General features: G+C 36.5%; 1 protein-coding gene across 2 annotated transcripts in view; it reads right to left on the bottom strand.

The window, feature by feature from the left end:
* Positions 1 to 3,389: 3,389 nt before the first annotated feature.
* Positions 3,390 to 14,861, bottom strand: part of FCHO2 (FCH and mu domain containing endocytic adaptor 2) — an 83,685-nt gene continuing 72,213 nt past the window's right edge. For both annotated transcript variants that reach the window (XM_041486044.1, XM_041486043.1), the window contains 5 exons: positions 14,015 to 14,147; positions 10,985 to 11,184; positions 8,818 to 8,882; positions 6,226 to 6,390; positions 3,390 to 5,990 (listed from right to left, as the gene is read on the bottom strand). In XM_041486044.1, the coding sequence (XP_041341978.1) occupies positions 5,968 to 5,990; positions 6,226 to 6,390; positions 8,818 to 8,882; positions 10,985 to 11,184; positions 14,015 to 14,147 (586 nt within the window). In that variant the 3' untranslated portion in view covers positions 3,390 to 5,967. The remainder of the gene's footprint in view (positions 5,991 to 6,225; positions 6,391 to 8,817; positions 8,883 to 10,984; positions 11,185 to 14,014; positions 14,148 to 14,861) is intronic.

A 14,861-nucleotide genomic window follows, 5' to 3' on the forward strand; every position in this document is an offset into this window, starting at 1 on the left:
TCTAAACAGGTAAAACTCAGAACACTGTTTGCTTATAAACTGATGCTAACAGTTACCACTTCAAGAATAGCGTAACACTTTTTTGAAAGCTTCTTTTACAACCTGTGACAACAGCTGGTTTTTCCTAATCATCAGCAGTATGAAAACCATAGACTGCACTGTTGCTGCCTACAGGAGGGATGAGCTCCTTCCTGAAACACAGATTATTCAAAGGTTTCACACTTCTTTATCAAAACCATGTTACTGTAGGACTGTTTTGATCTGGAGAATCACTTGGAAGAATGACTACAAAATGGTATTTGCCAAAAACCTCTTGAATTCTAATAAGTGTTTTTGTGGCATCACTTGGGGAGCAGCTGGCAAAAGCAGTCACCTTAAGCAATCTGGGAAGGTCATAGCTGAGGAAAATGGGGGTACAGGTTCCGTATTTCTCTCACTGGGAAATTTATTGTTTCCTGTAAGCAAAGGCTGGTACTTAGGTGAGTGCAGTATTGACAAGTTCTGGCTCATAGCTACGTGGACAGAGAACACATCCTCCATGTTCTCCCATCATATTAAAGACACTACTATTTTGATAAGTTTGACAGTCTTCTCAAGTATATTGCAAAATACCAATAAAGTGACTCTAATGGCCCATCATCCTGAATTTTTTTAAATTTTCAACTCCTCTGTGGGAAAGTTGTGGCAAATACATATTCTTCACTTAATCTGTAGGGAACACTTGTGCCTACATTAATTTTTCCCTGTAATTTCCTTATTCTCTCTCCTGTGAGTGTAGTGTTTGCTCTATACTACTCTATTCTATCTAAAGAAATTATGCCAGACTAATAGCAGTCATCTGAGGGCCATGCTACATGTACAAGATGCAGTTTTTACATTGAGGAATCTTCTGCATTTTAGTTCTCAAAAACTAAATTTATTCTGTAATCTCACTAGAAGCAGGCATCCAATCTACTGTTTTCAATCAAGTGACTCAGAGCATGGAACTGTGATTTCAGCAGGGCAAAAGATGTGGCTGCACTTGGCCCACCCATGGGAACAGACTGGTGAGACTTCAGAGGGATGTCAGCTGCAGAGATGGCAGACCACAGACTACACCACTCCTCCTTGTATTCACGTACCCGAGCAGTTAGTGTGCTGTCGGTCTAGGAACTGCTCAGAAGTGAGAAGGGACTCATGCACACAGGCCAAGGGATTCTCACCTGTGAAGGAGAAACTTGCATTGAAGAACGAGTCTTAGGGGTGCTTAGGGGCTTAAAGTCCTATCTGTTGTCTGTCTTTGATTCTCTGTCTAAATGAATGGTCCTGTAAGGTGTCAGAGAAAGAGAGCTCAACAGAGATGGAAGGTGAACAACAGTTTTGAGGTTTTTGAGTTGGGTTTTGGTTTTCTTCCATCCCTGCATTGGTGCATCTTACCTGGATACAATTCATCGGTACTAACACTGGGGCAGCCTTAACATTTCTGTATCAGTGATGACTGTTCATATAACCTACCAATAACAAGAGCGGGAAACAGAAGGGAAGGCTGTGGATATTATAAGGAGCTTATCAAAGGAAGGGACATCTGGAGAGGCGAATCAACAATTATTATAAAAATGGGCTGCTTCCTTAACCAGGATGGAGAAAGATTTGAGTCATTGCTGAACACGTTACCACTGCTAACTTTCTGGAGTAGAAAACATGACTTAAGAACTGAGAACTTCAAGAAGACAGGTTGGGACATGATAAAAGGAAAAGTTGAATAATCAGAGTAGTGAAATTGGCATGATTTACAGCTTATGATTATTAACTTTTTAAAGTTAAAAAACCTCCTGAGTAATAATAACTAAGTTACAGAACAAGATCTTTAGAAATTAATTCATCTGGGACAAAGACAAACACAAATATTTTAGGTTACATTAATTAAAATAGCATCCCAGATTGAAAAATGAAAAGAATTGGTTCCAAAGGAAGTGATAAAAAGCAGTTACAGAAAATGCAGAATTAGAGTTCTAAATGTTCAGTAAGTAATGCAGAAGAGGCCTCTTCTTTTAATACTGTATGCCTCATATTGGTTATTGAATGAACTAAGGAAGAATCCAAAAATCAACACGTCAGTAAACATGGAGATCAAAGTGAGCTGAGCAGGAATACTTAACCGGTGTAATAATATGTAGAATTAAAGATAAAAATTATGTTTTCAGTTGAGAGACTTTTTAATCAGTCCAATCAATGGTACCTCAACAGTAGATGTGTTATCTGATGCTTTAGTACTTTGAACTGTTTTTAGCTTATGCTATGCTTGGAGGAATTCCTGACTTTTTTTCTTGCATGCTCTTAAGTATAATTTCCCTTCCATAACAACTGAAATGGAAACCAATTATGTAGCAATTGCAAAACTTAAGATAGGCATCTTAACATCTGTGTATCTTAAGCTTTGCAAACATACAAGACTTGAAATGTAATACTTTTTGCCATGATGCAAGATCTTGTTTTTATGTTAGATAGCAAAACTTGCTACAGTTGTAACTCGCATGCTGTTCCAGTTCATAATCAAATACCATAGCTCCTTCAAATACCCTACATAAATGTTATTTGGCAGTGGTAGAGATAGATTTCCCTGAAAAATGACCTGATTGTGTACTTAGATAATCACAAACCTGCTTGGACAGTAGAGATCCAGTTTGCAGCAGTTGTGAGCAGTATATGGGTACAAGTCAAGTGTTAACAGATGTGCCAGAGCAGCCTCAGTCAGAATTGTTACGCTTTAAGTTCAATGAAAACTAGAAGAACTGAGCAGCACCTTTTTGCATTTCTAACCAATAAATGAGATGCTGGGAGATAAGAAAGCAAATGACACATTAGCTCTCGAAGGCTCTAGTCTGTTCTTTGGCCAGTGTTGAAGACCAGACTACTGTGTTGGAGGGACCACTCAGTCTGACCACTAAGTACTTGTGTTCTTCACTCCTGCCTGCCAGCAGAAGATAAGAATCAAGCCCTTGGACTACTGCTTTCCTGCATGACAAGAATGGTACCTCTATTGCAGTGATATCCAACCAGCTGAGAAAGTGAATTTAATAAGTCATTACTTACTAAGCCTCTTCAGGCCGTGGGATTAGTAGGAAACAAACAGATTCAAAAACATTTGTTCAGTTTCAGCTTCTGTTCTGTGCTCAAAGCTTGGGACTAAATCATACAGACTGCTGAAGAAGTACTAAATTGTCTACTCTTTTTGACTGGTGGAACATTAGAAATCAGAAGGAACTAGTTTAATCTTGTCACTAATTCTTCTCCTGCACACACAACAAGATACAGGCTCATAAATGAAGACAATGTACAGCATTTGATAGCACTATTTGCAGACAGCAGCTCATGTCCACAAGTCAAGATTTTTGTCATAAACATATCCATAGTTTTGCCTAATCCAATTTATTAGCGAAGCAAATCAATTTAGTAAAGGTATAGGGCACTACAGACATCTCAGACATTACAGTTTAGTAAAGATGAAACGTTCTGGAGAAGTTATCTTTCCATCCTCCTTCTCTGTGATGATTTTAAATATACAAAAGAGATCATACTGATCTCTACCCTTTAGCACTTAAAAATCAATCTATTCAAATGTTCAATGCAGGCATGGTTTTTCTCTATTACCTTATTGCTTAGAAGAACTTAACTGCAAAAGTACAGGCAACATAAATCAGTATTTAAATTATATATTACATGTTTATTATGGGTGCAAATTTTTAAAATTTACATTTTATGAAAATTCAGAGTATTTACAATTTTTGAAAGATAAACTTGTATGTTCTAATTTACAGTCTAACGTAGTAACAATTCATAAAAATTCAGATCCTTTAGAGTTGTGTTTACAAATTAATTTTCTTAGGAGGCAGCTACAAGGGACATTGCTGTGTACACAAGCAAGAACCAGCTTGCTAAGTAAGTTTTTTTATTTTAAGTCAGATAGCTACACATACTTTTTACATTGTTTTTGAGTTTCTTTACAAAATGTCTATATAAACTTGTATGGCTTCAAAATTGTAACCTGCACCCAAAGCAAATGTATGAAAAACACCTGAATGAAGGCTAGTTTAAAAGTGCTGAAACATTAACTACTTCATTTATTGTAGAAATTAATGTAATACTTGATTAAAAATAGCAATAATAGATTTGGGTTTTCATTAATAAAATATTGTTGTGTTAATCAGTTTGATTGTAAAGCAGGTTACAATTAAAATTCCAATAAAAACACCATTTTATGAGTTGTAAATTTATCATCAATAAGATTAGCAAAATATAGGAGCCAAATATACTCTTCCAATCAAATCTACAGTACACTATGTTCTTAGTACTAACAATGAAACTCTCACCGGCAGAAGTGTCTAGTGTACACGACAATTTACGCAGCTTCTACAAAGGCATAATTTCTTGTAAAGCTTCAGCACTCCAATTCATTACTGGCTTTGCATGAATTAACTCAAGCATGTTTTATTGTTTTAATAGAGAATTTGAAATATTCTGGTATACTAAATGTTCATTTGAAATTGCCACATGCAGGTTATTGAATTATGTTGCCCCAATGCTTATGATTTCAACATTACAAAAAAAGCTTGGTAATACAAATACATAGAAAACTTTCTAAATTAGTGACTTGCTTAAAAAATTGTTACTCATGTGTCAATTCCCTGTAGCAATTCCTTAGGCCGTAGCAAGCATATTAGATTACAATACAAATATTAAAATTGGTAGCTATATAAAAATGAACACATGACAGGATTTGTCATCCTGCAGCCACAAAATATCCTTTACAATGCCTCCTGAAGTACTATGTGTACATTCACATCACACATCCCCAAATCCACTCAAAGCTGAAGACTTATAGCTAAAGCAAAGAGTAATGCTGTTTGCTTTTAGAAGTTTGTTTTTCCTGTCGTCACTGATTTTTCAGATTCTCTTCTTTGGTGACATTAAAATTAGTTAATGAAAACGTTTCTGAGTACTGCATGATGCAGCTCCCTTTACTAAAACCACATGTAATTGCAATTATTCCTCGAGGAAATAATTCAGTGTTTTAAATTTCTTTTAAAACAAACTACGGTTTTTGCAAACCTGCCTTCTGAATAAATTGCAGTAAAAAGAATTTTTATAAAATTCTGTGCATAATACAAACGCCATGCTTTCTTGATGAAGAGCCAAACTTTGAAAAAGGAAGTGAGGCACGTGAGTATCAAATTGGATAGGCACAGGCATTTTTAAAAGGCACAAAAGTTATGCAATTAATATAAAAATAAATTAAATCTACTGCATTAACTCAAACAATAACAAGGCCCAACAAATTTTACTAACTGCAGAAGTAAATCTCTGCTGTATTTTGCAATTTGTAACACATTGCACTTAGTTAAACAAAATCCTATATGAAACAACTTACATTTTAATAATATATGATACTTGGGCATCAAGTTACTTTTATAGATCTCTAACTCAGCTGGTCTTGTGGTGTGAATGAAAAGAAGAACTACACAAGACACAGCCTCTGCTATCTTTAAACTGTCAATTAAAAGCTGGCAATTAAAGAATCTGAAAAATGAGTATTACTTATGAAAAGCTCAAATATTTCTTACTAGATCTCCTACATTTTAGGTTTAATGTTTACAGTACAACATAAAATTTCATACTTCCATTTCAACTGTGGATTACTATTTTGACTTCCTCTATACAAAGTTACTAATTTTTCAACAAATTTTCCCAAGTATTGCAGTTGATCATTTACAGACAGTGTTGAAGTTAACTTCAGTGCTATTGTAAAGTAATAAAGTTTTCAAAATGACTCTTAAAAGTGCATTTACTTTCTGTAGTTTAGCCTCAAAGTAAGTAAATATTTTTAAAAATTAATGCATGTTAAAATAGTGTTTGAAAAATAGAGAGGGCAGAGTTCCTATTGTCACAAGTGTTTCTTGCACTCCTGATCCAATGACTTTCACAGGTACATCAACAGTCTGCCATATATCGTCCTGAAAAACAAAGATAAGTTTTTTGCAGTCAGTAGATGAACCAGATTTTGTCAATATTTTCCTTGGAGCAGTCTGAATAACTACGGAAAAACAAACTGACAAACTGACTTGTCAGAAGTGTTTCAATAAAGAGTAACTATTTATACATCACTCATTTAACAGTTTCATTTTTTAGAATTTAGCATTAGAGAACATACAACATGAGTTTGAATATATAAGCATGTTAATGTCTTACCAGTGGCAAATCTCTTCTTAAGAAGGGAAAGCCGATAGCCAGTGCCTACGAGTTCCACATCTGCTCCTGAAAGGGTGCTTCCTTCACTGATGAATTGCACTGCAAGTGTTGCTGGTTTACTGGGTCCTCCTGAAAGCTCAAATTTTGCCCTAAGGGATCCAGAACCTATAAAAACAACAAAACTGAGAAGCTGATTGTTTTGCAAAAACAAAAGGATCTCTCCAAATTTTTAGTAGTAAGAAGTGAAACTAATATGGTGACCTTTGAGATCTATTCCCAGCAGCAGTCCTACATTCAGGTAAGAATACAGGTCTGTTTTTTCCAATAGTCTGTTTTAGACAATGACTAGTGAATGATTTAAAGAGAAATAATACAAATTTCTGCAAGATTATCCAAATTGTGGGTATCAGCCTGGTAATCACTTACTACTTATCTGATTGGTCTCTAAAATAATTTATGCTTGCTGGTCTCTAAGTACTTACTACCATCTATCTTGTGGTAGATGGTATCTGATTAATAGATAGGAGGCACTATCTGGCTTTCACTAGCAGAACATTTAAGAGTTGTCATGATCTATCTGGATGAAAGTACATGAACAAAAACATTGGAAGAAATGCAGTTCTATAGTAATGTACCCAGAGGAAAGAAATCACTATGTTTCCATTAAAGACAAGGCCTGATTAAATACTTCTCACAAATTTCAGTTGATTTTTTCAGAGACAGTGGTGAAATGGCATCACTTTGATAGTATTATAAAGCAATAATAGTTTAAAATTACTTTAAGTACATTTCTGTTGGCAATGAAAGGCGTTTTCAAAATCCCCACATTGCTACTACTTTTTAGTTTTAAAACAGGTCTTTTCTTGCTCTTGTGAAGTGGGCTGGGAAAATGAGATTTAAAATAAAATTAATGGAATAATTTTACTTTAGAACAGCTTGCTTTCCTATCAATAAGAACTGCTAAATTACAAGGAAAGTTAGTAACTGAAATGGTACTGAGCTAAATAAAAGCAGGAGCTAAAAGAAATTGTTTCACAAAGTGGCTTACTTTTGATAAATTTAGCTTATGATCAATTTAATTTCTTCAGTAGGTCTGCCTAATTTCAGTAAACTGGAAATTCTTTCTATTCTAACTATGTCAACTCATATATTCAAGTGCTTTGAAAGTTTGTTCTGTGTTTTATCTCTCTCCAGCTGACAGATGTGCTGGACCATAAAAAGCCCCCTAAAATTTTATCATGCTGTCCACCAGGAGAGAAGACTTGAAGACGCTTGTCCTGACGTTGACAGTGTCTGCGCAACTTCTCCCTTTGCTTCTGTAAGTGCAAGATCAGCACAATATTGCTTCCTCCTGAACTGGGAGTACTATAAATATTTATACTCAAAGAAAAGGAGAGGCAAAGATGGTGGGAAGAGGAACACAGCAGAAGCAGTGGGATATGTGCAAGTCTGCTGTCAACACACAAGATGCAAACTGGATCACTAACAGCCAATTCTGTGCTGTTCTGCAGGTGTAAAATTCCTCTTCATCTGGCTGCATTTGTGTTTCAGTATGATTTTTCCTTTTAAAAGAAGCCTCAAATTTCAGAAAAGGGAGGGAAAAAAAAAAAAAGAAGAGAGCTAATCCAATGTAGTGAAGACAAATGGCAAAGAACTGTGAGGTTAGTGAAAGACAAAGTACACCAGACTAGAGTAATCACCTATGTTCAATTAAAATTCTCTCTGATTTTATTTGAATGAGAACCACGACTTTGCAGCCTTTTCAGGAATAGAAGTTGTCTTCTCTTTCCATGCTTGTGGCTTCTATATGAAACCTGTCACATTTACAGGCAAATCTGTGACTTCACAATCCTTTTCACTAAATTCTTAACAGGCTGTTCATTTCTTCACAGAGGCTTTGAGGACAAGATGCTTTGGCTGCTGTACTACTTCAGGAAAATGCTGCACCTGCAGAGACTGCAGGGGTTGTGACATCAAATGCAGCTCAGAGAAAGACACTGGGCAGAGGACAACTATTGGTACCTTTTCCAATATTGTATAAATTACCACTCTGAGCAGATGTGCATAGTTTAAGTCTTTTGCTAGAGTCATTATGGTCAAAGCCAAGACTCAAAATGTTGGTCAAGAATAAAATATCTAAACTCAGAACTTTTGGAATTTTTTTTTCAAATGCAGTTCTTCCACTTACTTCCTTCTAATGTATTTAAATTATCTATGTGTGGAAACACACAGGTATTAAACCTGTTTTCATTTGAGTAACTGCTCACTTCCAAATTGCATGAATGCAAAAATTTCCTATCCTATCTAAACTCTAAATTTCCTATCCTATCTAAATTTTAGAACTACTAATTGTTTTCAGGGTACTTCATTATTTTCCCTTATATAGCTAATAATTAAATTTATATTTTGACATCTCACTCGTAATGGAATCTCTCAGGAGGCAATTAATTGAAAAGAAGGTGAACTAGTAAACAGGTTACAGCATAAGAAAATGTGTAAAAAGGAATTAGAGGACACAGAGGCTAAAATGATCACCTGTTTACTGATACAAATTGTCTGTAGAGGAAAGCAAAACAAAAGAGTTCAACTTGCCTCCATTCTCAGACTTCTCTGAAATGTTAGATATTTTCCAACATGCTTTCATCTGGTCTGCATTCCTGTAAGAGAATGGTAAGTTAGTTACAACTACTGTGTTTAGAACTTTATTTCCCCTGATTTACTCTGGTATATTACAGACATCTCTAAATGGAAGCCTATAAAAATATTTGCATATTTTAAGGTAAGTCTGTGGAAAACTACAGGAGGAAAAGAGGAAAAGAGAAGGGTGTGTCTGCATCACTCCAGAGCAGTGAGCTCAGAAGAACACACTCCATTACACATTTTATACAGTAATTTTTTACACATTTAACACTGTCCTGTGTCCCCATCTGTGGCTCCAAAATTCAAACCCCTCTGCAGTCTTAAAGGGTAAGTTACTCTGGAAGCAGTCTGGAAGCTATGCCTTGATGCTTTGTGATGAAGGTAGAATGGAGGGCAATGTTGATTGTTCTCTCCTAAGTGAGAGTCCTGAGAGAATGAATTTTATTCAATTTCCATTCTATTTAAACTGGCATCAGTAACACTCTGTTCAAGCTAACTTCAGACACTGTAAAGGGGCAGAAAAGGGTACCAAGAGCTGACAGCATTTTAACTCCTGGAGGAGTTTCTAGCAGTTGCATTAGAGGAAAGTCAACAACTTAAAGCTGTGAGCAGCATGAAGTGCTGATAGGTTTGAAATTGCTCTTGCCATTGATGTAGCAGGACTGAAATGCTCACATAAGTAGCACATATGGTAGCATTTACTGAAAGGAAGTCAAGCTATAGAGACCTTTTTTCTTAAAACAAGACCAAAACCCCACCACCCAATCCACTAGATGGAACAGGTAGTATATCAGAAATATTATACCTGCCTGGGATATAACTGAATTTTTCTTCTTTGGTCAGCTTGCCAGGCTCAAAATTCTGAGTCTTGAAAGCTGCCTATGTGAATTCACTAATGCAACTGTCCCTAAGCCTTCTCAGCTAACACTGAGTGTTCTGGATGGGCATCCCTGCTTTCACTCCAGCTTCATTACAGGGGGTTTGTGGAAGAAGCCTGGGCACGGAGACTACTTTTACCATGGTGTAGTTGTGTTGTTCAGATAGGATACTAAACATGTTCTTGTTCAAAATAAGCTTACAATTTGGTTAGAAGTACAGTTTTCCTTGAAATACCAAGTCAAGAAGGATTCAATCCTGTAAGGAATTTTTTCCACTTAAAACTATACTCTATTACTACATTGTCCAATATACACCTGTAAGTATACACCTGTAAGTATATTGCCTCCAGAAACATCAGAATCTATCCAATAAATGCATCACGTTTATTTTTCTTTTAAACCTTGCTTTGTAAGCTAAACTGATCTGTAAGAAACAAGGTTAACAAAGCCTAAAAGTTCCTTCAGCTTGGTGTTCCTTTGCCCTCTTCACATTAAAAATACCATTTTGGGAATAAACAGTCCAGGATCTATGTTACAGCTGGGCAAGTATGTACATGCTGTACAGGCACAGTGATTGAATTTTACTCACATTTGCTCCAGGGCTGTACTACTCTGTCTAGTCTCACTACCCTCTGCTTGTTTCTGCAACTTTGTAATATAATTTCCTACTACCTATGTCACACTTTGAAGTGCTGCTGTAAATATGGGCTCAGAAGGTGTTGGGAGGTAGTTGCTAGTCTAATAATCTTCATGACACTTAAATTGAGAGATAGTGCTAACTGGCTTATGGAGAGCTCCTCAGTTACTCCAGTTTGTTTTAAAAGTATTTCCATTATAAGTTAATTTTTATGTTAGAACTATCAGGACATTTTTTAAAAACCTGCCTTTCTGCTACTTCTTCTATATAATCTCCTTATAAGAATACATTGTTACACACAAAGAGAAAATGTTTTTTAACCATTTCAAATTACTGTATTAAAATTGTCTATTCTATCAAACAAAAGAAAGCAAACATTGGAAAATTCATAAAGGCTTGTATTATTACACAGCTAGGATGGGTACTCACTGACTGTTTCAGTTTATGTGAATTGGTGGCACATGATCTCTGTTTTAGACCACAAAATATCTAGACATCTGATACTACACATTTTGCTACTTCTTCCTGTGAAATTTTTCAGACTATGACACTAAATAATACACTGAAATGTATCTGAAAAAATACTGAAAAGAATTAATATTACCATTTTGCAGGTGGAAGTGACTGCATGTTTATTACTCCTCCATCTACTGGTACCACAACCTGGACATTAGACAGCATACTAGGCACATTCATAGACTCTGGATTGTATTTATAATCCACTCTCACATCAGTAGTGCTAGCATCACATTTCCAGTAAGTTGCAAGATTTAAGGGAGTGGACTGTATGCCATTTGAAGACACCTGTAAAAGAATAAACCATTGGAAACAATTAAAATATCCAACTTTTAGGCAGAATTAGGGGATGATGGTAATTAGGATAAGTCTCAGTGCTGGCAAAATATCAAGAGAACAGTTGACCTCTGAGTCCATAATCACAGAATTTTGAAGACTGTTGCCTAAAGGAATTCCTGTTATTTTAATTTTAAATTAAAATACTTGCAGAAAAGGCTTGAACTCCCTCTGGCCTATGAGGCTCCTTCCTGCTCTTTAATAACTTTTTTGTAAGGTTTGTTTTTGTTGTGTTCTGCCTTATGCAAGATGCATGCTTGCAGCAAAATTACTTCATTCTTAGCAGTTGTGTGCTGTGCCAATTCAGCTGCCCAACCAGCCAGCACAGAGAACACCACCCGTCATTGTGGGACAGGCAGCCAGCAGAATAGTTCTTACCTCTTCAAAGTATTATTTTCCTGCTGCAGGAGGGCTGAATGCTGCTTCTGCAGCTGAGCTCATTCTACTGTGCTGATGCATCTCAACCACCTTCTCAATCTATCTGAGGAAACTCCTGTGTCCTGGTGCATACTCTTGCCTTTTTTGTCCAAAGCCCAAAACCCTTTTTATCTGTCTGGGCTTCCACATGCCAATGCCCCATTTTTATAAGAATACACAGTACTCATTTCCTCAAACCAAATGCTTTTTTCCTCTCACCTTTCTCAAGAAATCTGTGTGCCTAACATGCTTTTTGCAGGTTCAGTATGCCAGGATTTTAAACCACACTAGGCAGATGTGGAAACTACAGGTATGAACAGCTGGATTGACAGGTAATTTTCAGGATTTTTTTGTTGTGCAGACAGTTATCTCAGATGTTCAGACATTTCAAGACAGGCCTAGAAAATCCTCTGTTCTCCCTTTGAGGTGAGTATGTCCTGAATATTCGTGAAGGCTTTTTATTAACAGCCAGAACATCATCTCATTGATGCACCAAATGGCTGAAGTTGACAGAGACCTCCTGGAGGCTGTCTGGTCCAATCCTCCAGCTCACGCAGGCTGCCTAAGCTCCAGACAACTTCTGAACGTTTCCAAGAATGGAGACTCCACTACCCCTCTAGGCAGTGCCCAGCGCTCAGCCACTGTCACAAGAAAAACAGCGGTTCTGGCTGTTCAAAAGGAATTTCCTGTGATTCAGCCTGTGTCCATTGCCTCTGATTCTAACACTGGGCATCAGTGAAAACACCTTGGCTTTGTCATCTCTTGCCCTCTCTCAGGTATTTATACATATTGATGAGATTGCCCTGAATTTTCCCTTTTCCAGGCTTGGAGTCCCAACACACTTAGGCTTTCTTCATGGGACAGATACTCATAATCTTTATGGCCTTTTGCTGAACTCTATCCGCTCTCATTAGCAATGAATTCAGAACTGAACACAGCACCCCAGGTGTGGTGTTACTAGCGTTGAGCAGAAGGATCCCCTCCCTTCACTTACTAGCAATACCTTGCCTAATGCAGCTCAGGAGACCATCCAGGAAACCATCTGCTGCCTTTGCAGCATGAACAGCAGGTTGTTTGGCTCATGTTCAACATGATAACCCACAGGACCCTCAGGACCTTTTCTGCCAAGATCATTTCCACTTGGTTTCCACAAGTGTGCTTCTTGTTGAACTTTATGAGGTTCCTCTCAGCCCATTTCTGCAGCCTGTTGAGACCCCTTAGGAGGGCAAAATAATCCTATGGTTTGTCCTGAGGCCATCCCCATTTGGCATCATCAGCAAACTTGCCAAGGATTCATATACTCTGTCCCATCATTCAGATCATTAATGAAGCTATTAAACTGCAAAATCAATATGTGCCCTGGGAGTCAGTTCACCTCAGTGTCTGCTCATCCAGCCTGTTCTTCACCAGCTTCTCTGTACAGATTCTGTGATAGATGGTGTGGAAAGGCACCTGAAGTCTGAGCAGACAATATCTACTGCTCTACCCTCATCCACAGGGACAGTTGTGTCACCATAGAAGTTTGTCAGCTTGGTCAAGCCTGACTTACACTCAGTAAATCCATTCTGACTACTGTTCTATTTCTCATTGTGAGAAATCAGAATGTCATACATTCTCAGACTGAATCACAGAATGGTTTGGGTTGGGAGGGACCTTAAAAATCATATAGTTCCAACCCACCCTCAACATGGGTACAGAAAACTTTCACTAGATCAGGTTGCTCATAGCCCTATCCAGTCTGGCCTTGAACACTGCCAGGGATAGACGGTGCATACAAAACTTCTCTGGGCAACTTGTGCCAGTGACTCACCACCCTCTGAGTAAATTTTTTCTTCATAACTAATCTAAACCTACTCCCTTTCAACTGCAAGCCAGAACCATGCACTAAAATCCATCAGTGACACAATCCAAAACGTAGGCAGTTGCAAAATCAAAAACAGTATGAGTACTAATGACAAGAAGTTCACATCAAATCTCTTAAAGAAGAATTTTACTTGGCTGACAAATATCTAAAAAAGCAATGTTTGAAGCTTGCTTGTAGGATTGACCTGAAGCATTAGCAAGCTGAAACAAGCCCTGTATCTTAAGGAATGACATGAAGCATAGCAGGAATATGCTAAGTCTGTGCAGAGTCTACACATTCTAAGTAGAGAGATACCCAGAACTGGTCTAGATGAGGGATGACAGTTCACCTCCATGCTTGTAGACAAAGAATAATTATTTTAATTTCTGAGTGTATATATATGTATATATATAAAAAAAAAAATAAAAATACATATATATATATATATATATATATATGTATGTATTCTGAGTAATGTCTGCTGGAATTCCTTAAAAATTGCAAAACTATAAAAGTGTTTACCTGATACTTTAAAACATCCACGTTATAATAGGATGCAGATGGATTCTGCTCTGATAATTTCTTGAGGTAGACAGTTATAGCTTGCATGTTCATCCAAAAGTCTTTAGTACTGGAGTCACTTTGTGACTGATCACTACAAAGAAAGACCATTAATTAGGTATGAAATATTACACCAGTCATTCAAGAATACCAGATATTTTAACCTTTTTTTGCAAAATATGCTTTTTCAGTATAATTCACTTTGTCAGATACATCTCTGGTAACATTTCAGTTATAAACTGTCATGTCAAACAGTGATTAAACTTAATTTTGTATTAATTATTAATAACATTAAGTATGAACTAACAAAATGAAACTGAATACAAAAGAGTACGTGCATATGGTCTGATTTATTATTTCAGTAATTAAAAAAAATACAGCATTAAAAAACATTTGGCTTAGGGTTCAAATAATTTCTCCAATAAATGAAATAGAAACTGCTCAACTTAAATGGATTTCTGCTAAAAAAATTCCAGCTCTTCTATTTTTTTTTAAGAAACAATATCTCCAAGTGCAATTTCAACAATTATCCTACTCCATCAGCAACCTTTTTTTCCTACAAATTCTTCCAAACATGCTGCTACACATCTGAGAGATAGTTATGTAAAGAATCTGATTAGTGCAATGATTTGGCTTTAAAATATACTAGCAGATGGCAAATGAGATTACATTAATCTCCTACTAATTATTTTCCATTTAAACCTACTATTTCATAATTTAGTTTTACCATTATTACTAATGCGTACAGAAATTATTTATAAAATGCATATGAAAACACAGACACATTTACAAATTATTTTTTATGGCT

Source organism: Pyrgilauda ruficollis, unplaced genomic scaffold, assembly GCF_017590135.1.
Source record: "Pyrgilauda ruficollis isolate IOZ18807 unplaced genomic scaffold, ASM1759013v1 scaffold74, whole genome shotgun sequence".
Classification (NCBI taxonomy): Eukaryota; Metazoa; Chordata; class Aves; order Passeriformes; family Passeridae; genus Pyrgilauda; species Pyrgilauda ruficollis.